General features: G+C 50.0%; 1 protein-coding gene across 1 annotated transcript in view; it reads left to right on the top strand.

Moving 5' to 3' along the window:
• The first annotated feature begins 528 nt into the window (after positions 1–528).
• Positions 529–16,944, top strand: part of SUGP1 (SURP and G-patch domain containing 1) — a 303,889-nt gene continuing 287,473 nt past the window's right edge. The window contains exon 1 of the mRNA XM_069216188.1: positions 529–724. Within this exon, the coding sequence (XP_069072289.1) occupies positions 535–724 (190 nt within the window). The 5' untranslated portion in view covers positions 529–534. The remainder of the gene's footprint in view (positions 725–16,944) is intronic.

Raw genomic sequence — 16,944 nt, forward strand, 5'->3', positions numbered from 1 at the left:
TTACAAAGCTGAAAGGCTGACAGTCATCCCCAGATCTGTTGGTAAAGCCAGTCCTTTTGTTTTGCTACGCTAATGACTCAAATCTGACAGCTAGGAAGGTTTGTTGTCACTCCTCTTCTCTGCTGTTTTGCAGTGTGCCTTACAAACCATTGACATGACGCCTGACCAATCAGCGAGAACGTTGACGCGCTTGCTACGTCAGTGCTGGTTAAATGCCGACAGCCATCTTAAAAACATTTCTTTCAGCGCAGCTATACTTTGCCCCGTCATAAATACTTCATACTATAATTATCAGATGTGTTCAACCATTTTTTTAGTGCAGTAGCACATGTAAGGCTTGATCTCACCAAATATCTGAGTTTTTAATAATATATTTTAAAACAAGTTATTGGTATCGTAGTTTCAGAGATGTTCATTATTATGTTAAAATACTTGATTAATTGTTAAACGTGATTTTTGAAGGGTGCAGTGATGGCCCACGCCCCGTTGCCCCTTCTCTCCTCGCACATTCGGACACTTACGGACTTTTTCAAGATGGCGGCAGCACTGGCAGCGTGGGCCGTGACGCCGTTTCCCAGCATGCCCCGCTCCCGGGACCGGAAGCGCTCGGTCCCGGAGGTGGCTGCGAGGAAGAGGATGGAGTATTTCGAAGATTCCCTCGGTAACAAGAGGAGCCCCAGCAGCCGCGCCGGGGAAGAGAGGGATCCCGACCAACAGTATTCAGGTGAGCCCGGGGACGGAGAATCAGGCCGCAGCGAGGTGCCGGGGCAGGAGGGGCCCCGGGGTCTGAATAGTCTTAGAAGGGGTTTTAGGAGCCGCCTCCGTCCAGCTCACTTCAAAAGAAACACCAGTGTGCGCTGAGAACCGACAAAGGGGCCTTTCTTGCGCCCCCTCAACAACTCCTCCCAAATCCTGAAACCTCTGCTTGCATACCTGCCAACGTTTCAGAAGAGGAAAGTGTGAGATTTAAAAGAAAAAACAGAAACTCGGGAGAATGCATTTCTCGCTCTGACTTCTGCAGGGGCGATTTCAGGCGGGAGGCAGCGAAAATTAAGCCACTTTTGGATTGCAAAATCAGGAGTCTCCCTCCTGGATCGGGTCTTTTCGCATGTATGTGCTCGCAAAACCAGTGGGTTGCTCCCTTGGATTCTGATTCGTTTTTATCCCTGTTGTACAGCATCCATAATGCTGTGCACCGTAAATAAGACAACGGGTATTTTTATGGGTGCATGCACTAAGCAGGTGCTTACTTATAAAATGACGTGAGCGCTGTTTCCGTTTAGGGACCTGAATAGCATTGGTAAGCAGAAAGAAGTAGCGCACAGACAGGTTGGAAAAACACACTTTTTGTGTTGAGAATATTCGTCCAGTTCTGTGGCGGTCTGGGGGGAATCCCCCAGATTCAGGCTGCAGGCATCGTCATGTTGGACAGGAGCGGTCATCCCAGGGTGGGCACTTGCGCAGAATCTCCTGTCAGTTGGGCCACATGGATACGGGTCGTGGACGTTAGGTGCAGATTGGGCAAGACTCATGGATCCAGGGTGGTTCTGGAGTCCTTGAATGGAGTTTCTTCTTGGACAAGGCCACTGTCCATGGGAGTTCTTGATCCTCTTTGATGCAAGCAGTCCTCTGGAGGCTTTTTAGAGGTGGCTAGTCCATCAAGATGCAGCACTTTTTTTTTTTTTTAGTAGGGCCTTAGAAGCTGGAGACTGGGGCCAAGTCAGTGTGCATCTTCAGTCTTCTCTGTTGATGATCAGCTTAGCAGTCCTTCTTTTTTTCTAGTGAGGTCACCAGAAATCTTACGAACTGGGTTCAGGGAGCCCTTAAATCCTGGATGTAAGGATTATTTCAGGGGTCAGAGGGCGGTAGCCAGTGGCTACTGTCCATGCGGGTGGCTACACCTTTTCTGTGTCCAGTCCCTTTGGGGAGGAGGGCACAACCTATCCCTGCCCTCCAAACTAAGGTGGGGATTTTTACAAGGAGAGGGTCACCTCAGCACTAGAACACCTTAGGTGTGGTCCCAGCTGAGGTGGTCACTCCTCCATGCTTTCCCTAATTTTCCTGCTGGACTTGCTGCCAAAAGTGGGGCTTTGTCCGGGGGCAGGCATCTCCACTAGCTGGAGTACTCTGGGGCACTGTAACAGGAGGTTTGAGCCTTTGAGGCTTACCACCAGTTGTTACAGTTCCTGTTGGGGTAAGGTGTGAAGCACCTCCACCCAGGATAGGCTTTGTTTCTGGCCACCGAGAGCATAAAGGCTCACACCCCATGTTGTCAGAAATTCGTCTAAAAGTGGCAGGCTGGCATAGACTGGTAAGCCCTGCACTAGCAGTTTGGCTAACATACCAGGGACATCTCTAAGATGCCCTCTGGGTGCTTTTCTTAATAAATACAACACTGGCATCATTGTGGGTTTATTGTGCCTAGAAGTGTGATACCAAACTTCCTATTTTTCAGTGAAGCCATTATTAGCTGTGGATTTTTTAATGACAAACTCCCACTGTAGGGGCATATTGCTCATGGAGCTATGCCCTCACCTGTGCTATAGTGCACCATGCTTTAGGGCTGTAAAGCCTGCTAGAGGGGTGACTTACCTATGCCACAGGCAGTAGTTTGTGGCCATGGCACCCTGGGAGGGGTGCCATGTTGAATTTGTCTTTATCTCCCCACCAGCACACACAAGCTGCAGTGGCGGGGTGCTTGGTGAGAGGTACCCCATTGTGGCATAATACATGCTGCAGCCCTTGGTGGCCTTTCCTGGCCACAGGGCCCTTGGTACCATGGTTACCTTTTACAAGGGACTAAACTGTGTGTCAGGGGTGTGCCAATTGTGGAAACAATGGTACAGTTTTTGGGAAAGAACACTGGTGGTGGGGCTTGGTTAGCAGGATCCCAGCACACTCTCAGTCAAGTTGGCATCAATATCAGGCAAAAAGTGTGTGTGTGGGGGGGTGGAGGGGGGGGCTACGATGCAGACAGTGGCACTTTCCTACAAAAATGAATGTCTTCTTTTATTTTTTATTTTTAGTTACCTTGTTGGATTAGTAATTAAAAAGGGGAAGAAAAACATTTGTTTGAAGCAGTTGGGGGGGGGGGGGGCAGTGTAGTGACAAATGGGGCAAAAGCAGGGGGGAAGAAGCAACACAGGGTTGGAGTCAACACAGGGTCCTTGGTGGAAGGAGCAAATGGGCAAAAGAGACACATTAAGCTGACATTCCGAGGCAGATGGGTGCCAAATCAATGCAGGGCTGTGGGGAATAGCACAGGCAATACAGATGAACGAACACTTACGTCGGTGGAGTGGAAAAGTACATGAGGGAGACAACTGGAAAACACACACACTCACGGAGTGCTTAAACAAGAAGAACAAAGTAGCACTTAAAAAGCAGGGAGTGGAAGAACCTAAGTATTACATCCATGCTTGAGGGGAAGGACAAATGTAGGAAGAATAAGGAAGATCCACACAATGTAGCAAATAAGAGACAAGCAAATGAGTGACAGTAAAACCAATCTGTGAAAACCAGTGGGTGGGCTGTAAGCCCCCTGAAAGATAACATCTTATATCAGTGCATATACTGTATAGCAGACAAGCCAAAAAAGTCAGATGACTCATTTGCAAAAAAGTCTGTCATATCCTCATGTTGTCAGTGTTGAACTAGAGGGTTATTTTTTTGCTTTTTGAAAAACTGATTACTTTTTCCTATGATACATTAATTTCATATTACTAAAGAAATTTGGAATTTTTGAAGAAAATCTTAGGTACATGCTTCCCTTGTGTGCCCCCTTTAACTAACCACATCAAGTGTCTCTTTATATGCAAACGTGCTATATTTGTTAATGAGTATCACCAAGGTAGGACAGTCAATTGATGAACTTGACTGAACCTGGCTCCCTAATTATATTCCAAGGCACCTGTTTTTTATGGATGGAAAGGCCTCGCCCATAAGTGTGGCATTGTTCATCATCCTCTGGTTTGCCCCACTTACTTAAGACCTTGCCAACCCAGTGGTCTTAACTGTAAGGAAATGCCTCCTTGGCATGGTTACTGTAGGAAGTTGGCTCTGTATGTGCTATTTCAAAGTAAGGAATAGCATGCACAGAGTCCAAGGGTTCCCCTTAGAGGTAAAATAGTGGTAAAAATAGATAATACTAATGCTCTATTTTGTGGTAGTGTGGTCGAGCAGTAGGCTTATCCAAGGAGTAGTGTTAAGCATTTGTTGTACATACACATAGACAATAAATGAGGTACACACACTCACAGACAAATCCAGCCAATAGGTTTTTATATAGAAAAATATCTTTTCTTAGTTTATTTTAAGAACCACAGGTTCAAATTCTACATATAATATCTCATTCGAAAGGTATTGCAGGTAAGTACTTTAGGAACTTCAAATCATCAAAATTGCATGTATACTTTTCAAGTTATTCACAAATAGCTGTTTTAAAAGTGGACACTTAGTGCAATTTTCACAGTTCCTAGGGGAGGTAAGTTTTTGTTAGGTTAACCAGGTAAGTAAGACACTTACAGGGCTTAGTTCTTGGTCCAAGGTAGCCCACCGTTGGGGGTTCAGAGTAACCCCAAAGTCACCACACCAGCAGCTCAGGGCCGGTCAGGTGCAGAGTTCAAAGTGGTGCCCAGAACACATAGGCTAGAATGGAGAGAAGGGGGTGCCCCGGTTCCGGTCTGCTTGCAGGTAAGTACCCGCGTCTTCGGAGGGCAGACCAGGGGGGTTTTGTAGGGCACCGGGGGGGACACAAGTCCACACAGAAATTTCACCCTCAGCAGCGCGGGGGCGGCCGGGTGCAGTGTAGAAACAAGCGTCGGGTTTGCAATGTTAGTCTATGAGAGATCTCGGGATCTCTTCAGCGCTGCAGGCAGGCAAGGGGGGGATTCCTCGGGGAAACCTCCACTTGGGCAAGGGAGAGGGACTCCTGGGGGTCACTTCTCCAGTGAAAGTCCGGTCCTTCAGGTCCTGGGGGCTGCGGGTGCAGGGTCTCTCCCAGGTGTCGGGACTTTAGGTTCAAAGAGTCGCGGTCAGGGGAAGCCTCGGGATTCCCTCTGCAGGCGGCGCTGTGGGGGCTCAGGGGGGACAGGTTTTTGTACTCACAGTCTTAGAGTAGTCCTGGGGTCCCTCCTGAGGTGTTGGATCGCCACCAGCCGAGTCGGGGTCGCCGGGTGCAGTGTTGCAAGTCTCACGCTTCTTGCGGGGAGCTTGCAGGGTTCTTTAAAGCTGCTGGAAACAAAGTTGCAGCTTTTCTTGGAGCAGGTCCGCTGTCCTCGGGAGTTTCTTGTCTTTTCGAAGCAGGGGCAGTCCTCAGAGGATGTCGAGGTCGCTGGTCCCTTTGGAAGGCGTCGCTGGAGCAGGATCTTTGGAAGGCAGGAGACAGGCCGGTGAGTTTCTGGAGCCAAGGCAGTTGTCGTCTTCTGGTCTTCCTCTGCAGGGGTTTTCAGCTAGGCAGTCCTTCTTCTTGTAGTTGCAGGAATCTAATTTTCTAGGGTTCAGGGTAGCCCTTAAATACTAAATTTAAGGGCGTGTTTAGGTCTGGGGGGTTAGTAGCCAATGGCTACTAGCCCTGAGGGTGGGTACACCCTCTTTGTGCCTCCTCCCAAGGGGAGGGGGTCACAATCCTAACCCTATTGGGGGAATCCTCCATCTGCAAGATGGAGGATTTCTAAAAGTCAGAGTCACCTCAGCTCAGGACACCTTAGGGGCTGTCCTGACTGGCCAGTGACTCCTCCTTGTTGCTTTCTTTGTTCCCTCCAGCCTTGCCGCCAAAAGTGGGGGCCGTGGCCGGAGGGGGCGGGCAACTCCACTAAGCTGGAGTGCCCTGCTGGGCTGTGACAAAGGGGTGAGCCTTTGAGGCTCACCGCCAGGTGTTACAGCTCCTGCCTGGGGGAGGTGTTAGCATCTCCACCCAGTGCAGGCTTTGTTACTGGCCTCAGAGTGACAAAGGCACTCTCCCCATGGGGCCAGCAACATGTCTCTGGTGTGGCAGGCTGCTGGAACTAGTCAGCCTACACAGACAGTCGGTTAAGTTTCAGGGGGCACCTCTAAGGTGCCCTCTGTGGTGTATTTTACAATAAAATGCACACTGGCATCAGTGTGCATTTATTGTGCTGAGAAGTTTGATACCAAACTTCCCAGTTTTCAGTGTAGCCATTATGGTGCTGTGGAGTTCGTGTTTGACAGACTCCCAGACCATATACTCTTATGGCTACCCTGCACTTACAATGTCTAAGGTTTTGTTTAGACACTGTAGGGGTACCATGCTCATGCACTGGTACCCTCACCTATGGTATAGTGCACCCTGCCTTAGGGCTGTAAGGCCTGCTAGAGGGGTGGCTTACCTATACTGCATAGGCAGTGAGAGGCTGGCATGGCACCCTGAGGGGAGTGCCATGTCGACTTACTCGTTTTGTCTTCACTAGCACACACAAGCTGGCAAGCAGTGTGTCTGTGCTGAGTGAGAGGTCTCCAGGGTGGCATAAGACATGCTGCAGCCCTTAGAGACCTTCCTTGGCATCAGGGCCCTTGGTACTAGAAGTACCAGTTACAAGGGACTTATCTGGATGCCAGGGTCTGCCAATTGTGGATACAAAAGTACAGGTTAGGGAAAGAACACTGGTGCTGGGGCTTGGTTAGCAGGCCTCAGCACACTTTCAATTGTAAACATAGCATCAGCAAAGGCAAAAAGTCAGGGGGCAACCATGCCAAGGAGGCATTTCCTTACACAACCCCCCCCCAAACGAAAGAGGATGAGACTAACCTTTCCCAAGAGAGTCTTCATTTTCTAAGTGGAAGAACCTGGAAAGGCCATCTGCATTGGCATGGGCAGTCCCAGGTCTGTGTTCCACTATAAAGTCCATTCCCTGTAGGGAGATGGACCACCTCAACAGTTTAGGATTTTCACCTTTCATTTGCATCAGCCATTTGAGAGGTCTGTGGTCAGTTTGAACTAGGAAGTGAGTCCCAAAGAGGTATGGTCTCAGCTTCTTCAGGGACCAAACCACAGCAAAGGCCTCCCTCTCAATGGCACTCCAACGCTGCTCCCTGGGGAGTAACCTCCTGCTAATGAAAGCAACAGGCTGGTCAAGGCCATCATCATTTGTTTGGGACAAAACTGCCCCTATCCCATGTTCAGAGGCATCAGTCTGCACAATGAACTGCTTAGAATAATCTGGAGCTTTTAGAACTGGTGCTGAGCACATTGCTTGTTTCAGGGTGTCAAAGGCCTGTTGGCATTCCACAGTCCAGTTCACTTTCTTGGGCATTTTCTTGGAGGTGAGTTCAGTGAGGGCTGTCACAATGGATCCATATCCCTTCACAAACCTCCTGTAATACCCAGTCAAGCCAAGGAATGCCCTGACTTGAGTCTGGGTTTTTGGAGCTACCCAGTCCAGAATAGTCTGGATCTTGGGTTGGAGTGGCTGAACTTGGCCTCCACCTACAAGGTGGCCCAAGTAAACCACAGTTCCCTGCCCTATCTGGCATTTGGATGCCTTGATAGAGAGGCCTGCAGATTGCAGAGCCTTCAAAACCTTCTTCAGGTGGACCAGGTGATCCTGCCAGGTGGAGCTAAAGACAGCAATATCATCAAGATAAGCTGTGCTAAAGGACTCCAAGCCAGCAAGGACTTGATTCACCAACCTTTGGAAGGTGGCAGGGGCATTCTTTAAACCAAAGGGCATAACAGTAAACTGATAATGCCCATCAGGTGTGGAGAATGCTGTCTTTTCTTTTGCTCCAGGTGCCATTTTTATTTGCCAGTACCCTGCTGTCAAGTCAAAGGTACTTAGGAATTTGGCAGCACCTAATTTGTCTATGAGCTCATCAGCTCTTGGAATTGGATGAGCATCTGTCTTGGTGACAGAATTGAGCCCTCTGTAGTCCACACAAAACCTCATCTCTTTCTTTCCATCTTTGGTGTGAGGTTTGGGGACTAAGACCACTGGGCTAGCCCAGGGGCTGTCAGAGCGCTCAATTACTCCCAATTCCAGCATCTTGTGGACTTCCACCTTGATGCTTTCCTTAACATGGTCAGATTGTCTAAAGATTTTGTTCTTGACAGGCATGCTGTCTCCTGTGTCCACATCATGGGTACACAGGTGTGTCTGACCAGGGGTTAAGGAGAAGAGTTCAGGAAACTGTTGTAGGACTCTCCTACAATCAGCTTGCTGTTGGCCAGAGAGGGTGTCTGAGTAGATCACTCCATCTACTGTACCATCTTTTGGGTCTGATGACAGAAGATCAGGGAGAGGTTCACTCTCTGCCTCCTGATCCTCATCTGTTACCATCAACAGATTGACATCAGCCCTGTCGTGGAAGAGCTTAAGGCGGTTTACATGGATCACCCTCTTGGGGCTCCTGCTTGTGCCCAGGTCCACCAGGTAGGTGACCTGACTCTTCCTTTCTAGTACTGGGTAAGGGCCACTCCATTTGTCCTGGAGTGCCCTGGGAGCCACAGGCTCCAGAACCCAGACTTTCTGCCCTGGTTGGAACTCAACCAGTGCAGCCTTTTGGTCATACCAAAACTTCTGGAGCTGTTGGCTGGCCTCAAGGTTTTTGGTTGCCTTTTCCATGTACTCTGCCATTCTAGAGCGAAGGCCAAGTACATAGTCCACTATGTCCTGTTTAGGCTCATGGAGAGGTCTCTCCCAGCCTTCTTTAACAAGGGCAAGTGGTCCCCTTACAGGATGGCCAAACAGAAGTTCAAAGGGTGAGAATCCTACTCCTTTCTGTGGCACTTCTCTGTAAGCGAAAAGCAGACATGGCAGGAGGACATCCCATCTCCTTTTGAGCTTTTCTGGGAGCCCCATGATCATGCCTTTTAATGTCTTGTTGAATCTCTCAACCAAGCCATTAGTTTGTGGATGGTATGGTGTAGTGAATTTATAATTCACTCCACACTCATTCCACATGTGCTTTAGGTATGCTGACATGAAGTTGGTACCCCTGTCAGACACCACCTCCTTAGGGAAACCCACTCTGGTAAAGATACCAATGAGGGCCTTGGCTACTGCAGGGGCAGTAGTCGACCTAAGGGGAATAGCTTCAGGATACCTGGTAGCATGATCCACTACTACCAGGATATACATATTTCCTGAGGCTGTGGGAGGTTCTAGTGGACCAACTATGTCCACACCCACTCTTTCAAAGGGAACCCCCACCACTGGAAGTGGAATGAGGGGGGCCTTTGGATGCCCACCTGTCTTACCACTGGCTTGACAGGTGGGGCAGGAGAGGCAAAACTCCTTAACCATGTTGGACATATTGGGCCAGTAGAAGTGGTTGACTAACCTCTCCCACGTCTTGGTTTGTCCCAAATGTCCAGCAAGGGGAATGTCATGGGCCAATGTTAGGATGAACTCTCTGAACAGCTGAGGCACTACCACTCTCCTAGTGGCACCAGGTTTGGGGTCTCTGGCCTCAGTGTACAGGAGTCCATCTTCCCAATAGACCCTATGCGTTCCATTTTTCTTGCCTTTGGACTCTTCAGCAGCTTGCTGCCTAAGGCCTTCAAGAGAGGGACAGGTTTCTTGTCCCTTACACAGCTCCTCCCTTGAGGGTCCCCCTGGGCCTAAGAGCTCAACCTGGTAAGGTTCAAGCTCCAAAGGCTCAGTTCCCTCAGAGGGCAGAACTTCTTCCTGAGAAGAGAGGTTCCCTTTCTTTTGCTGTGTTGCAGTTGGTTTCCCAACTGACTTTCCTTGCCTCTTGGTAGGCTGGGCCATTCTTCCAGACTCCAGCTCTACTTGTTCACCCTGTGCCTTGCATTGTGCTCTTGTTTTCACACACACCAGTTCAGGGATACCCAGCATTGCTGCATGGGTTTTTAGTTCTACCTCAGCCCATGCTGAGGACTCCAGGTCATTTCCAAGCAGACAGTCCACTGGGATATTTGAGGAGACCACCACCTGTTTCAGGCCATTGACCCCTCCCCATTCTAAAGTAACCATTGCCATGGGATGTACTTTTCTCTGATTGTCAGCGTTGGTGACTGTGTAAGTTTTTCCAGTCAGGTATTGGCCAGGGGAAACCAGTTTCTCTGTCACCATGGTGACACTGGCACCTGTATCCCTCAGGCCCTCTATTCTAGTCCCATTAATTAAGAGTTGCTGTCTGTATTTTTGCATGTTAGGCGGCCAGACAGCTAGTGTGGCTAAATCCACCCCACCCTCAGAAACTAGAGTAGCTTCAGTGTGGACCCTGATTTGCTCTGGGCACACTGTTGATCCCACTTGGAGACTAGCCATACCAGTGTTACCTGGATGGGAGTTTGGAGTGGAACCTTTCTTGGGACAGGCCTTGTCTCCAGTTTGGTGTCCATGCTGTTTACAGCTATGACACCAGGCCTTTTTGGGATCAAAGTTTTTACCCTTGTACCCATTGTTTTGTAAAGAGGCTCTGGGCCCACCCTCCTGTGCAGGTTTTTGGGGGCCTGTAGAAGACTCTTTACTATTTTTAGTTTTGGTTGTCTCATCACCCTTCCCCTGGGGAGTCTTTGTGACCCCTTTCTTTTGGTCACCCCCTGTTGAAGTCTTGGACACCCTTGTCTTGACCCAATGGTCCGCCTTCTTTCCCAATTCTTGGGGAGAAATTGGTCCTAGGTCTACCAGATGCTGATGCAGTTTATCATTGAAACAATTACTTAACAGGTGTTCTTTCACAAATAAATTGTACAGCCCATCATAATTACTTACACCACTGCCTTGAATCCAACCATCTAGTGTTTTCACTGAGTAGTCTACAAAGTCAACCCAGGTCTGGCTCGAGGATTTTTGAGCCCCCCTGAATCTAATCCTATACTCCTCAGTGGAGAATCCAAAGCCCTCAATCAGGGTACCCTTCATGAGGTCATAAGATTCTGCATCTTGTCCAGAGAGTGTGAGGAGTCTATCCCTACACTTTCCTGTGAACATTTCCCAAAGGAGAGCACCCCAGTGAGATCTGTTCACTTTTCTGGTTACACAAGCCCTCTCAAAAGCTGTGAACCATTTGGTGATGTCATCACCATCTTCATATTTAGTTACAATCCCTTTAGGGATTTTCAACATGTCAGGAGAATCTCTGACCCTATTTATGTTGCTGCCACCATTGATGGGTCCTAGGCCCATCTCTTGTCTTTCCCTCTCTATGGCTAGGATCTGTCTTTCCAAAGCCAATCTTTTGGCCATCCTGGCTAACTGGATGTCCTCTTCACTGGGGCTATCCTCAGTGATTTCAGAGGTGTTGGTCTCTCCTGTGAGGGAACCAGCATCTCTGACTATTATTTTAGGAGTCAGGGTTTGAGGGACCCTGTTCTCCCTAGATAGGACTGGTAGGGGGGAATTTTCCTCCAAGTCACTATCCTCTTCCTCTGAGTTGCCACCCTCAGAGGGGTTGGCCTTTTCAAACTCTGCCAAAAGCTCCTGGAGCTGTATTTTGGTAGGTTTGGGGCCCATTGTTATTTTCTTTATTTTACAGAGTGACCTTAGCTCCCTCATCTTAAGATGGAGGTAAGGTGTGGTGTCGAGTTCCACCACAGTCACATCTGTGCTAGACATTTTGCTTCTAAAAGTTGGAATACTTTTTAAGAATCTACAACTGGTTCTAGAATCTAATTCAAACTTTTACAAACTTTTAAACTCTAAAAGAAATGCTAACAGGGACTAACACAAGGCCCTAGCAGGACTTTAAAGAATTTAGAAAACTTTTCAAATTGCAAAAATCAATTTCTAATGACAATTTTGGAATTTGTCGTGTGATCAGGTATTGGCTGAGTAGTCCAGCAAATGCAAAGTCTTGTACCCCACCGCTGATCCACCAATGTAGGAAGTTGGCTCTGTATGTGCTATTTCAAAGTAAGGAATAGCATGCACAGAGTCCAAGGGTTCCCCTTAGAGGTAAAATAGTGGTAAAAATAGATAATACTAATGCTCTATTTTGTGGTAGTGTGGTCGAGCAGTAGGCTTATCCAAGGAGTAGTGTTAAGCATTTGTTGTACATACACATAGACAATAAATGAGGTACACACACTCACAGACAAATCCAGCCAATAGGTTTTTATATAGAAAAATATCTTTTCTTAGTTTATTTTAAGAACCACAGGTTCAAATTCTACATATAATATCTCATTCGAAAGGTATTGCAGGTAAGTACTTTAGGAACTTCAAATCATCAAAATTGCATGTATACTTTTCAAGTTATTCACAAATAGCTGTTTTAAAAGTGGACACTTAGTGCAATTTTCACAGTTCCTAGGGGAGGTAAGTTTTTGTTAGGTTAACCAGGTAAGTAAGACACTTACAGGGCTTAGTTCTTGGTCCAAGGTAGCCCACCGTTGGGGGTTCAGAGTAACCCCAAAGTCACCACACCAGCAGCTCAGGGCCGGTCAGGTGCAGAGTTCAAAGTGGTGCCCAGAACACATAGGCTAGAATGGAGAGAAGGGGGTGCCCCGGTTCCGGTCTGCTTGCAGGTAAGTACCCGCGTCTTCGGAGGGCAGACCAGGGGGGTTTTGTAGGGCACCGGGGGGGGACACAAGTCCACACAGAAATTTCACCCTCAGCAGCGCGGGGGCGGCCGGGTGCAGTGTAGAAACAAGCGTCGGGTTTGCAATGTTAGTCTATGAGAGATCTCGGGATCTCTTCAGCGCTGCAGGCAGGCAAGGGGGGGATTCCTCGGGGAAACCTCCACTTGGGCAAGGGAGAGGGACTCCTGGGGGTCACTTCTCCAGTGAAAGTCCGGTCCTTCAGGTCCTGGGGGCTGCGGGTGCAGGGTCTCTCCCAGGTGTCGCGACTTTAGGTTCAAAGAGTCGCGGTCAGGGGAAGCCTCGGGATTCCCTCTGCAGGCGGCGCTGTGGGGGCTCAGGGGGGACAGGTTTTTGTACTCACAGTCTTAGAGTAGTCCTGGGGTCCCTCCTGAGGTGTTGGATCGCCACCAGCCGAGTCGGGGTCGCCGGGTGCAGTGTTGCAAGTCTCACGCTTCTTGCGGGGAGCTTGCAGGGTTCTTTAAAGCTGCTGGAAACAAAGTTGCAGCTTTTCTTGGAGCAGGTCCGCTGTCCTCGGGAGTTTCTTGTCTTTTCGAAGCAGGGGCAGTCCTCAGAGGATGTCGAGGTCGCTGGTCCCTTTGGAAGGCGTCGCTGGAGCAGGATCTTTGGAAGGCAGGAGACAGGCCGGTGAGTTTCTGGAGCCAAGGCAGTTGTCGTCTTCTGGTCTTCCTCTGCAGGGGTTTTCAGCTAGGCAGTCCTTCTTCTTGTAGTTGCAGGAATCTAATTTTCTAGGGTTCAGGGTAGCCCTTAAATACTAAATTTAAGGGCGTGTTTAGGTCTGGGGGGTTAGTAGCCAATGGCTACTAGCCCTGAGGGTGGGTACACCCTCTTTGTACCTCCTCCCAAGGGGAGGGGGTCACAATCCTAACCCTATTGGGGGAATCCTCCATCTGCAAGATGGAGGATTTCTAAAAGTCAGAGTCACCTCAGCTCAGGACACCTTAGGGGCTGTCCTGACTGGCCAGTGACTCCTCCTTGTTGCTTTCTTTGTTCCCTCCAGCCTTGCCGCCAAAAGTGGGGGCCGTGGCCGGAGGGGGCGGGCAACTCCACTAAGCTGGAGTGCCCTGCTGGGCTGTGACAAAGGGGTGAGCCTTTGAGGCTCACCGCCAGGTGTTACAGCTCCTGCCTGGGGGAGGTGTTAGCATCTCCACCCAGTGCAGGCTTTGTTACTGGCCTCAGAGTGACAAAGGCACTCTCCCCATGGGGCCAGCAACATGTCTCTGGTGTGGCAGGCTGCTGGAACTAGTCAGCCTACACAGACAGTCGGTTAAGTTTCAGGGGGCACCTCTAAGGTGCCCTCTGTGGTGTATTTTACAATAAAATGCACACTGGCATCAGTGTGCATTTATTGTGCTGAGAAGTTTGATACCAAACTTCCCAGTTTTCAGTGTAGCCATTATGGTGCTGTGGAGTTCGTGTTTGACAGACTCCCAGACCATATACTCTTATGGCTACCCTGCACTTACAATGTCTAAGGTTTTGTTTAGACACTGTAGGGGTACCATGCTCATGCACTGGTACCCTCACCTATGGTATAGTGCACCCTGCCTTAGGGCTGTAAGGCCTGCTAGAGGGGTGGCTTACCTATACTGCATAGGCAGTGAGAGGCTGGCATGGCACCCTGAGGGGAGTGCCATGTCGACTTACTCGTTTTGTCTTCACTAGCACACACAAGCTGGCAAGCAGTGTGTCTGTGCTGAGTGAGAGGTCTCCAGGGTGGCATAAGACATGCTGCAGCCCTTAGAGACCTTCCTTGGCATCAGGGCCCTTGGTACTAGAAGTACCAGTTACAAGGGACTTATCTGGATGCCAGGGTCTGCCAATTGTGGATACAAAAGTACAGGTTAGGGAAAGAACACTGGTGCTGGGGCCTGGTTAGCAGGCCTCAGCACACTTTCAATTGTAAACATAGCATCAGCAAAGGCAAAAAGTCAGGGGGCAACCATGCCAAGGAGGCATTTCCTTACAGTTACCCCCTGACTTTTTGCCTTTGCTGATGCTATGTTTTGATTTGAAAGTGTGCTGAGGCCTGCTAACCAGGCCCAGCACCAGTATTCTTTCCCTAACCTGTACTTTTGTTTATACAATTGGCACACCCTGGCATCCAGGTAAGTCCCTTGTAACCAGTACCCCTGGTACCAAGGGCCCTGATGCCAGGGAAGGTCTCTAAGGGCTGCAGCATATCTTATGCCACCCTGGGGACCTCTCACTCAGCACAGACACTGTAAGGAAATGCCTCCTTGGCATGGTTACCCCCTGACTTTTTGCCTTTGCTGATGCTATGTTTTGAATTGAAAGTGTGCTGAGGCCTGCTAACCAGGCCCCAGCACCAGTGTTCTTTCCCTAACCTGTACTTTTGTATCCACAATTGGCACACCCTGGCATCCAGATAAGTCCCTTGTAACTGGTACCAAGGGCCCTGATGCCAGGGAAGGTCTCTAAGGGCTGCAGCATGTCTTATGCCACCCTGGGGACCCCTCACTCAGCACAGACACACTGCTTGCCAGCTTGTGTGTGCTGGTGAGAACAAAATGAGTAAGTCGACATGGCACTCCCCTCAGGGTGCCATGCCAGCCTCTCACTGCCTATGCAGTATAGATAAGTCACCCCTCTAGCAGGCCTTACAGCCCTAAGGCAGGGTGCACTATACCATAGGTGAGGGCACCAGTGCATGAGCACTGTGCCCCTACAGTGTCTAAGCCAAACCTTAGACATTGTAAGTGCAGGGTAGCCATAAGAGTATATGGTCTGGGAGTCTGTCAAACACGAACTCCACAGCACCATAATGGCTACACTGAAAACTGGGAAGTTTGGTATCAAACTTCTCAGCACAATAAATGCACACTGATGCCAGTGTACATTTTATTGTAAACTACACCCCAGAGGGCACCTTAGAGGTGCCCCCTGAAACTGTATCCAACTACCTGTGTAGGCTGACTGGTTCCAGCAGCCTGCCACCCCGAGACATGTTGCTGGCCACCTGGGGAGAGTGCCTTTGTCACTCTGTGGCCAGTAACAAAGCCTGCACTGGGTGGAGATGCTATCACCTCCCCCAGGCAGGAGCTGTAACACCTGGCGGTGAGCCTCAAAGGCTCACCGCCTTTGTTCCAGCACCACAGGACACTCCAGCTAGTGGAGTTGCCCGGCCACGGCCCCCACTTTTGGCAGCAAGGCCGGAGGAAATAATGAGAATAACAAGGAGGAGTCACTGGCCAGTCAGGACAGCCCCTAAGGTGTCCTGACCTGAAGTGACTCTAACTTTTAGAAATCCTCCATCTTGCAGATGGAGGATCCCCCCAATAGGGATAGGAATGTGACCCCCCCCTTGGGAGGAGGCACAAAGAGGGTGTACCCCCCCTCAGGGCTAGTAGCCATTGGCTACTAACCCCCCAGACCTAAACACGCCCTTAAATTTAGTATTTAAGGGCTCCCCTGAACCTAAGAATTTAGATTCCTGCAACTTAGAGAAAAAGAGGACTGCTGAGCTGAAAAACCCCTGCAGAAGAAGAAAGAAGACACCAACAGCTTTGGCCCCAGTCCTACCGGCCTGTCTCCTACCTTCAAAAGAAAACTGCTCCAGCGACGCTTTCCCCAGGACCGGCGACCTCTGAATCCTCAGAGGACTGCCCTGCTTCAGAAAGACCAAGAAACTCCTGAGGACAGCGGCCCTGTTCCACAAAGACTGCAACTTTGTTTCAGAGGAGCAGATTTAAAGACCCCTGCAATCCCCGCAAGAAGCGTGAGACTTGCAACACTGCACCCGGCGACCCCGACTGGTGAAGAAACAACGCTACAGGGAGGACCCTCCGGCGACTCCAAGACCGTGAGTAACCAAAGTTGTCCCCCCTGAACCCCCACAGCGACGCCTGCAGAGGGAATCCCGAGGCTCCCCCTGACCGCGACTGTCTGACTCTGAAATCCCGACGCCTGGAAAAGACCCTGCACCCACAGCCCCCAGGACCTGAAGGATCAGAACTCCAGTGTAGGAGTGACTCCCAGGAGGCCCTCTCCCTTGCCCAGGTGGTGGCTATCCCGAGGAGCCACCCCCCCCCCCCCCCCCTTGCCTGCCTTCACCGCTGAAGAGACCCCTTGGTCTCTCATTGAAAACCTGACGTGTGTTTGTACACTGCACCCGGTCGCCCCCGTGCTGCTGAGGGTGTACTTTCTGTGCTGACTTGTGTCCCCCCCGGTGCCCTACAAAACCCCCCTGGTCTGCCCTCCGAAGACGCGGGTACTTACCTGCTGGCAGACTGGAACCGGGGCACCCCCTTCTCCATTGAAGCCTATGTGTTTTGGGCACCACTTTGACCTCTGCACCTGACCGGCCCTGAGCTGCTGGTGTGATGACTTTGGGGTTGCTCCGAACCCCCAATGGTGGGCTACCTTGGACCCCAATTTGAACCCCGTAGTTGGTTTACTTA

This window comes from Pleurodeles waltl, chromosome 12 (genome assembly GCF_031143425.1).
Source record: "Pleurodeles waltl isolate 20211129_DDA chromosome 12, aPleWal1.hap1.20221129, whole genome shotgun sequence".
NCBI classification, from domain to species: Eukaryota; Metazoa; Chordata; class Amphibia; order Caudata; family Salamandridae; genus Pleurodeles; species Pleurodeles waltl.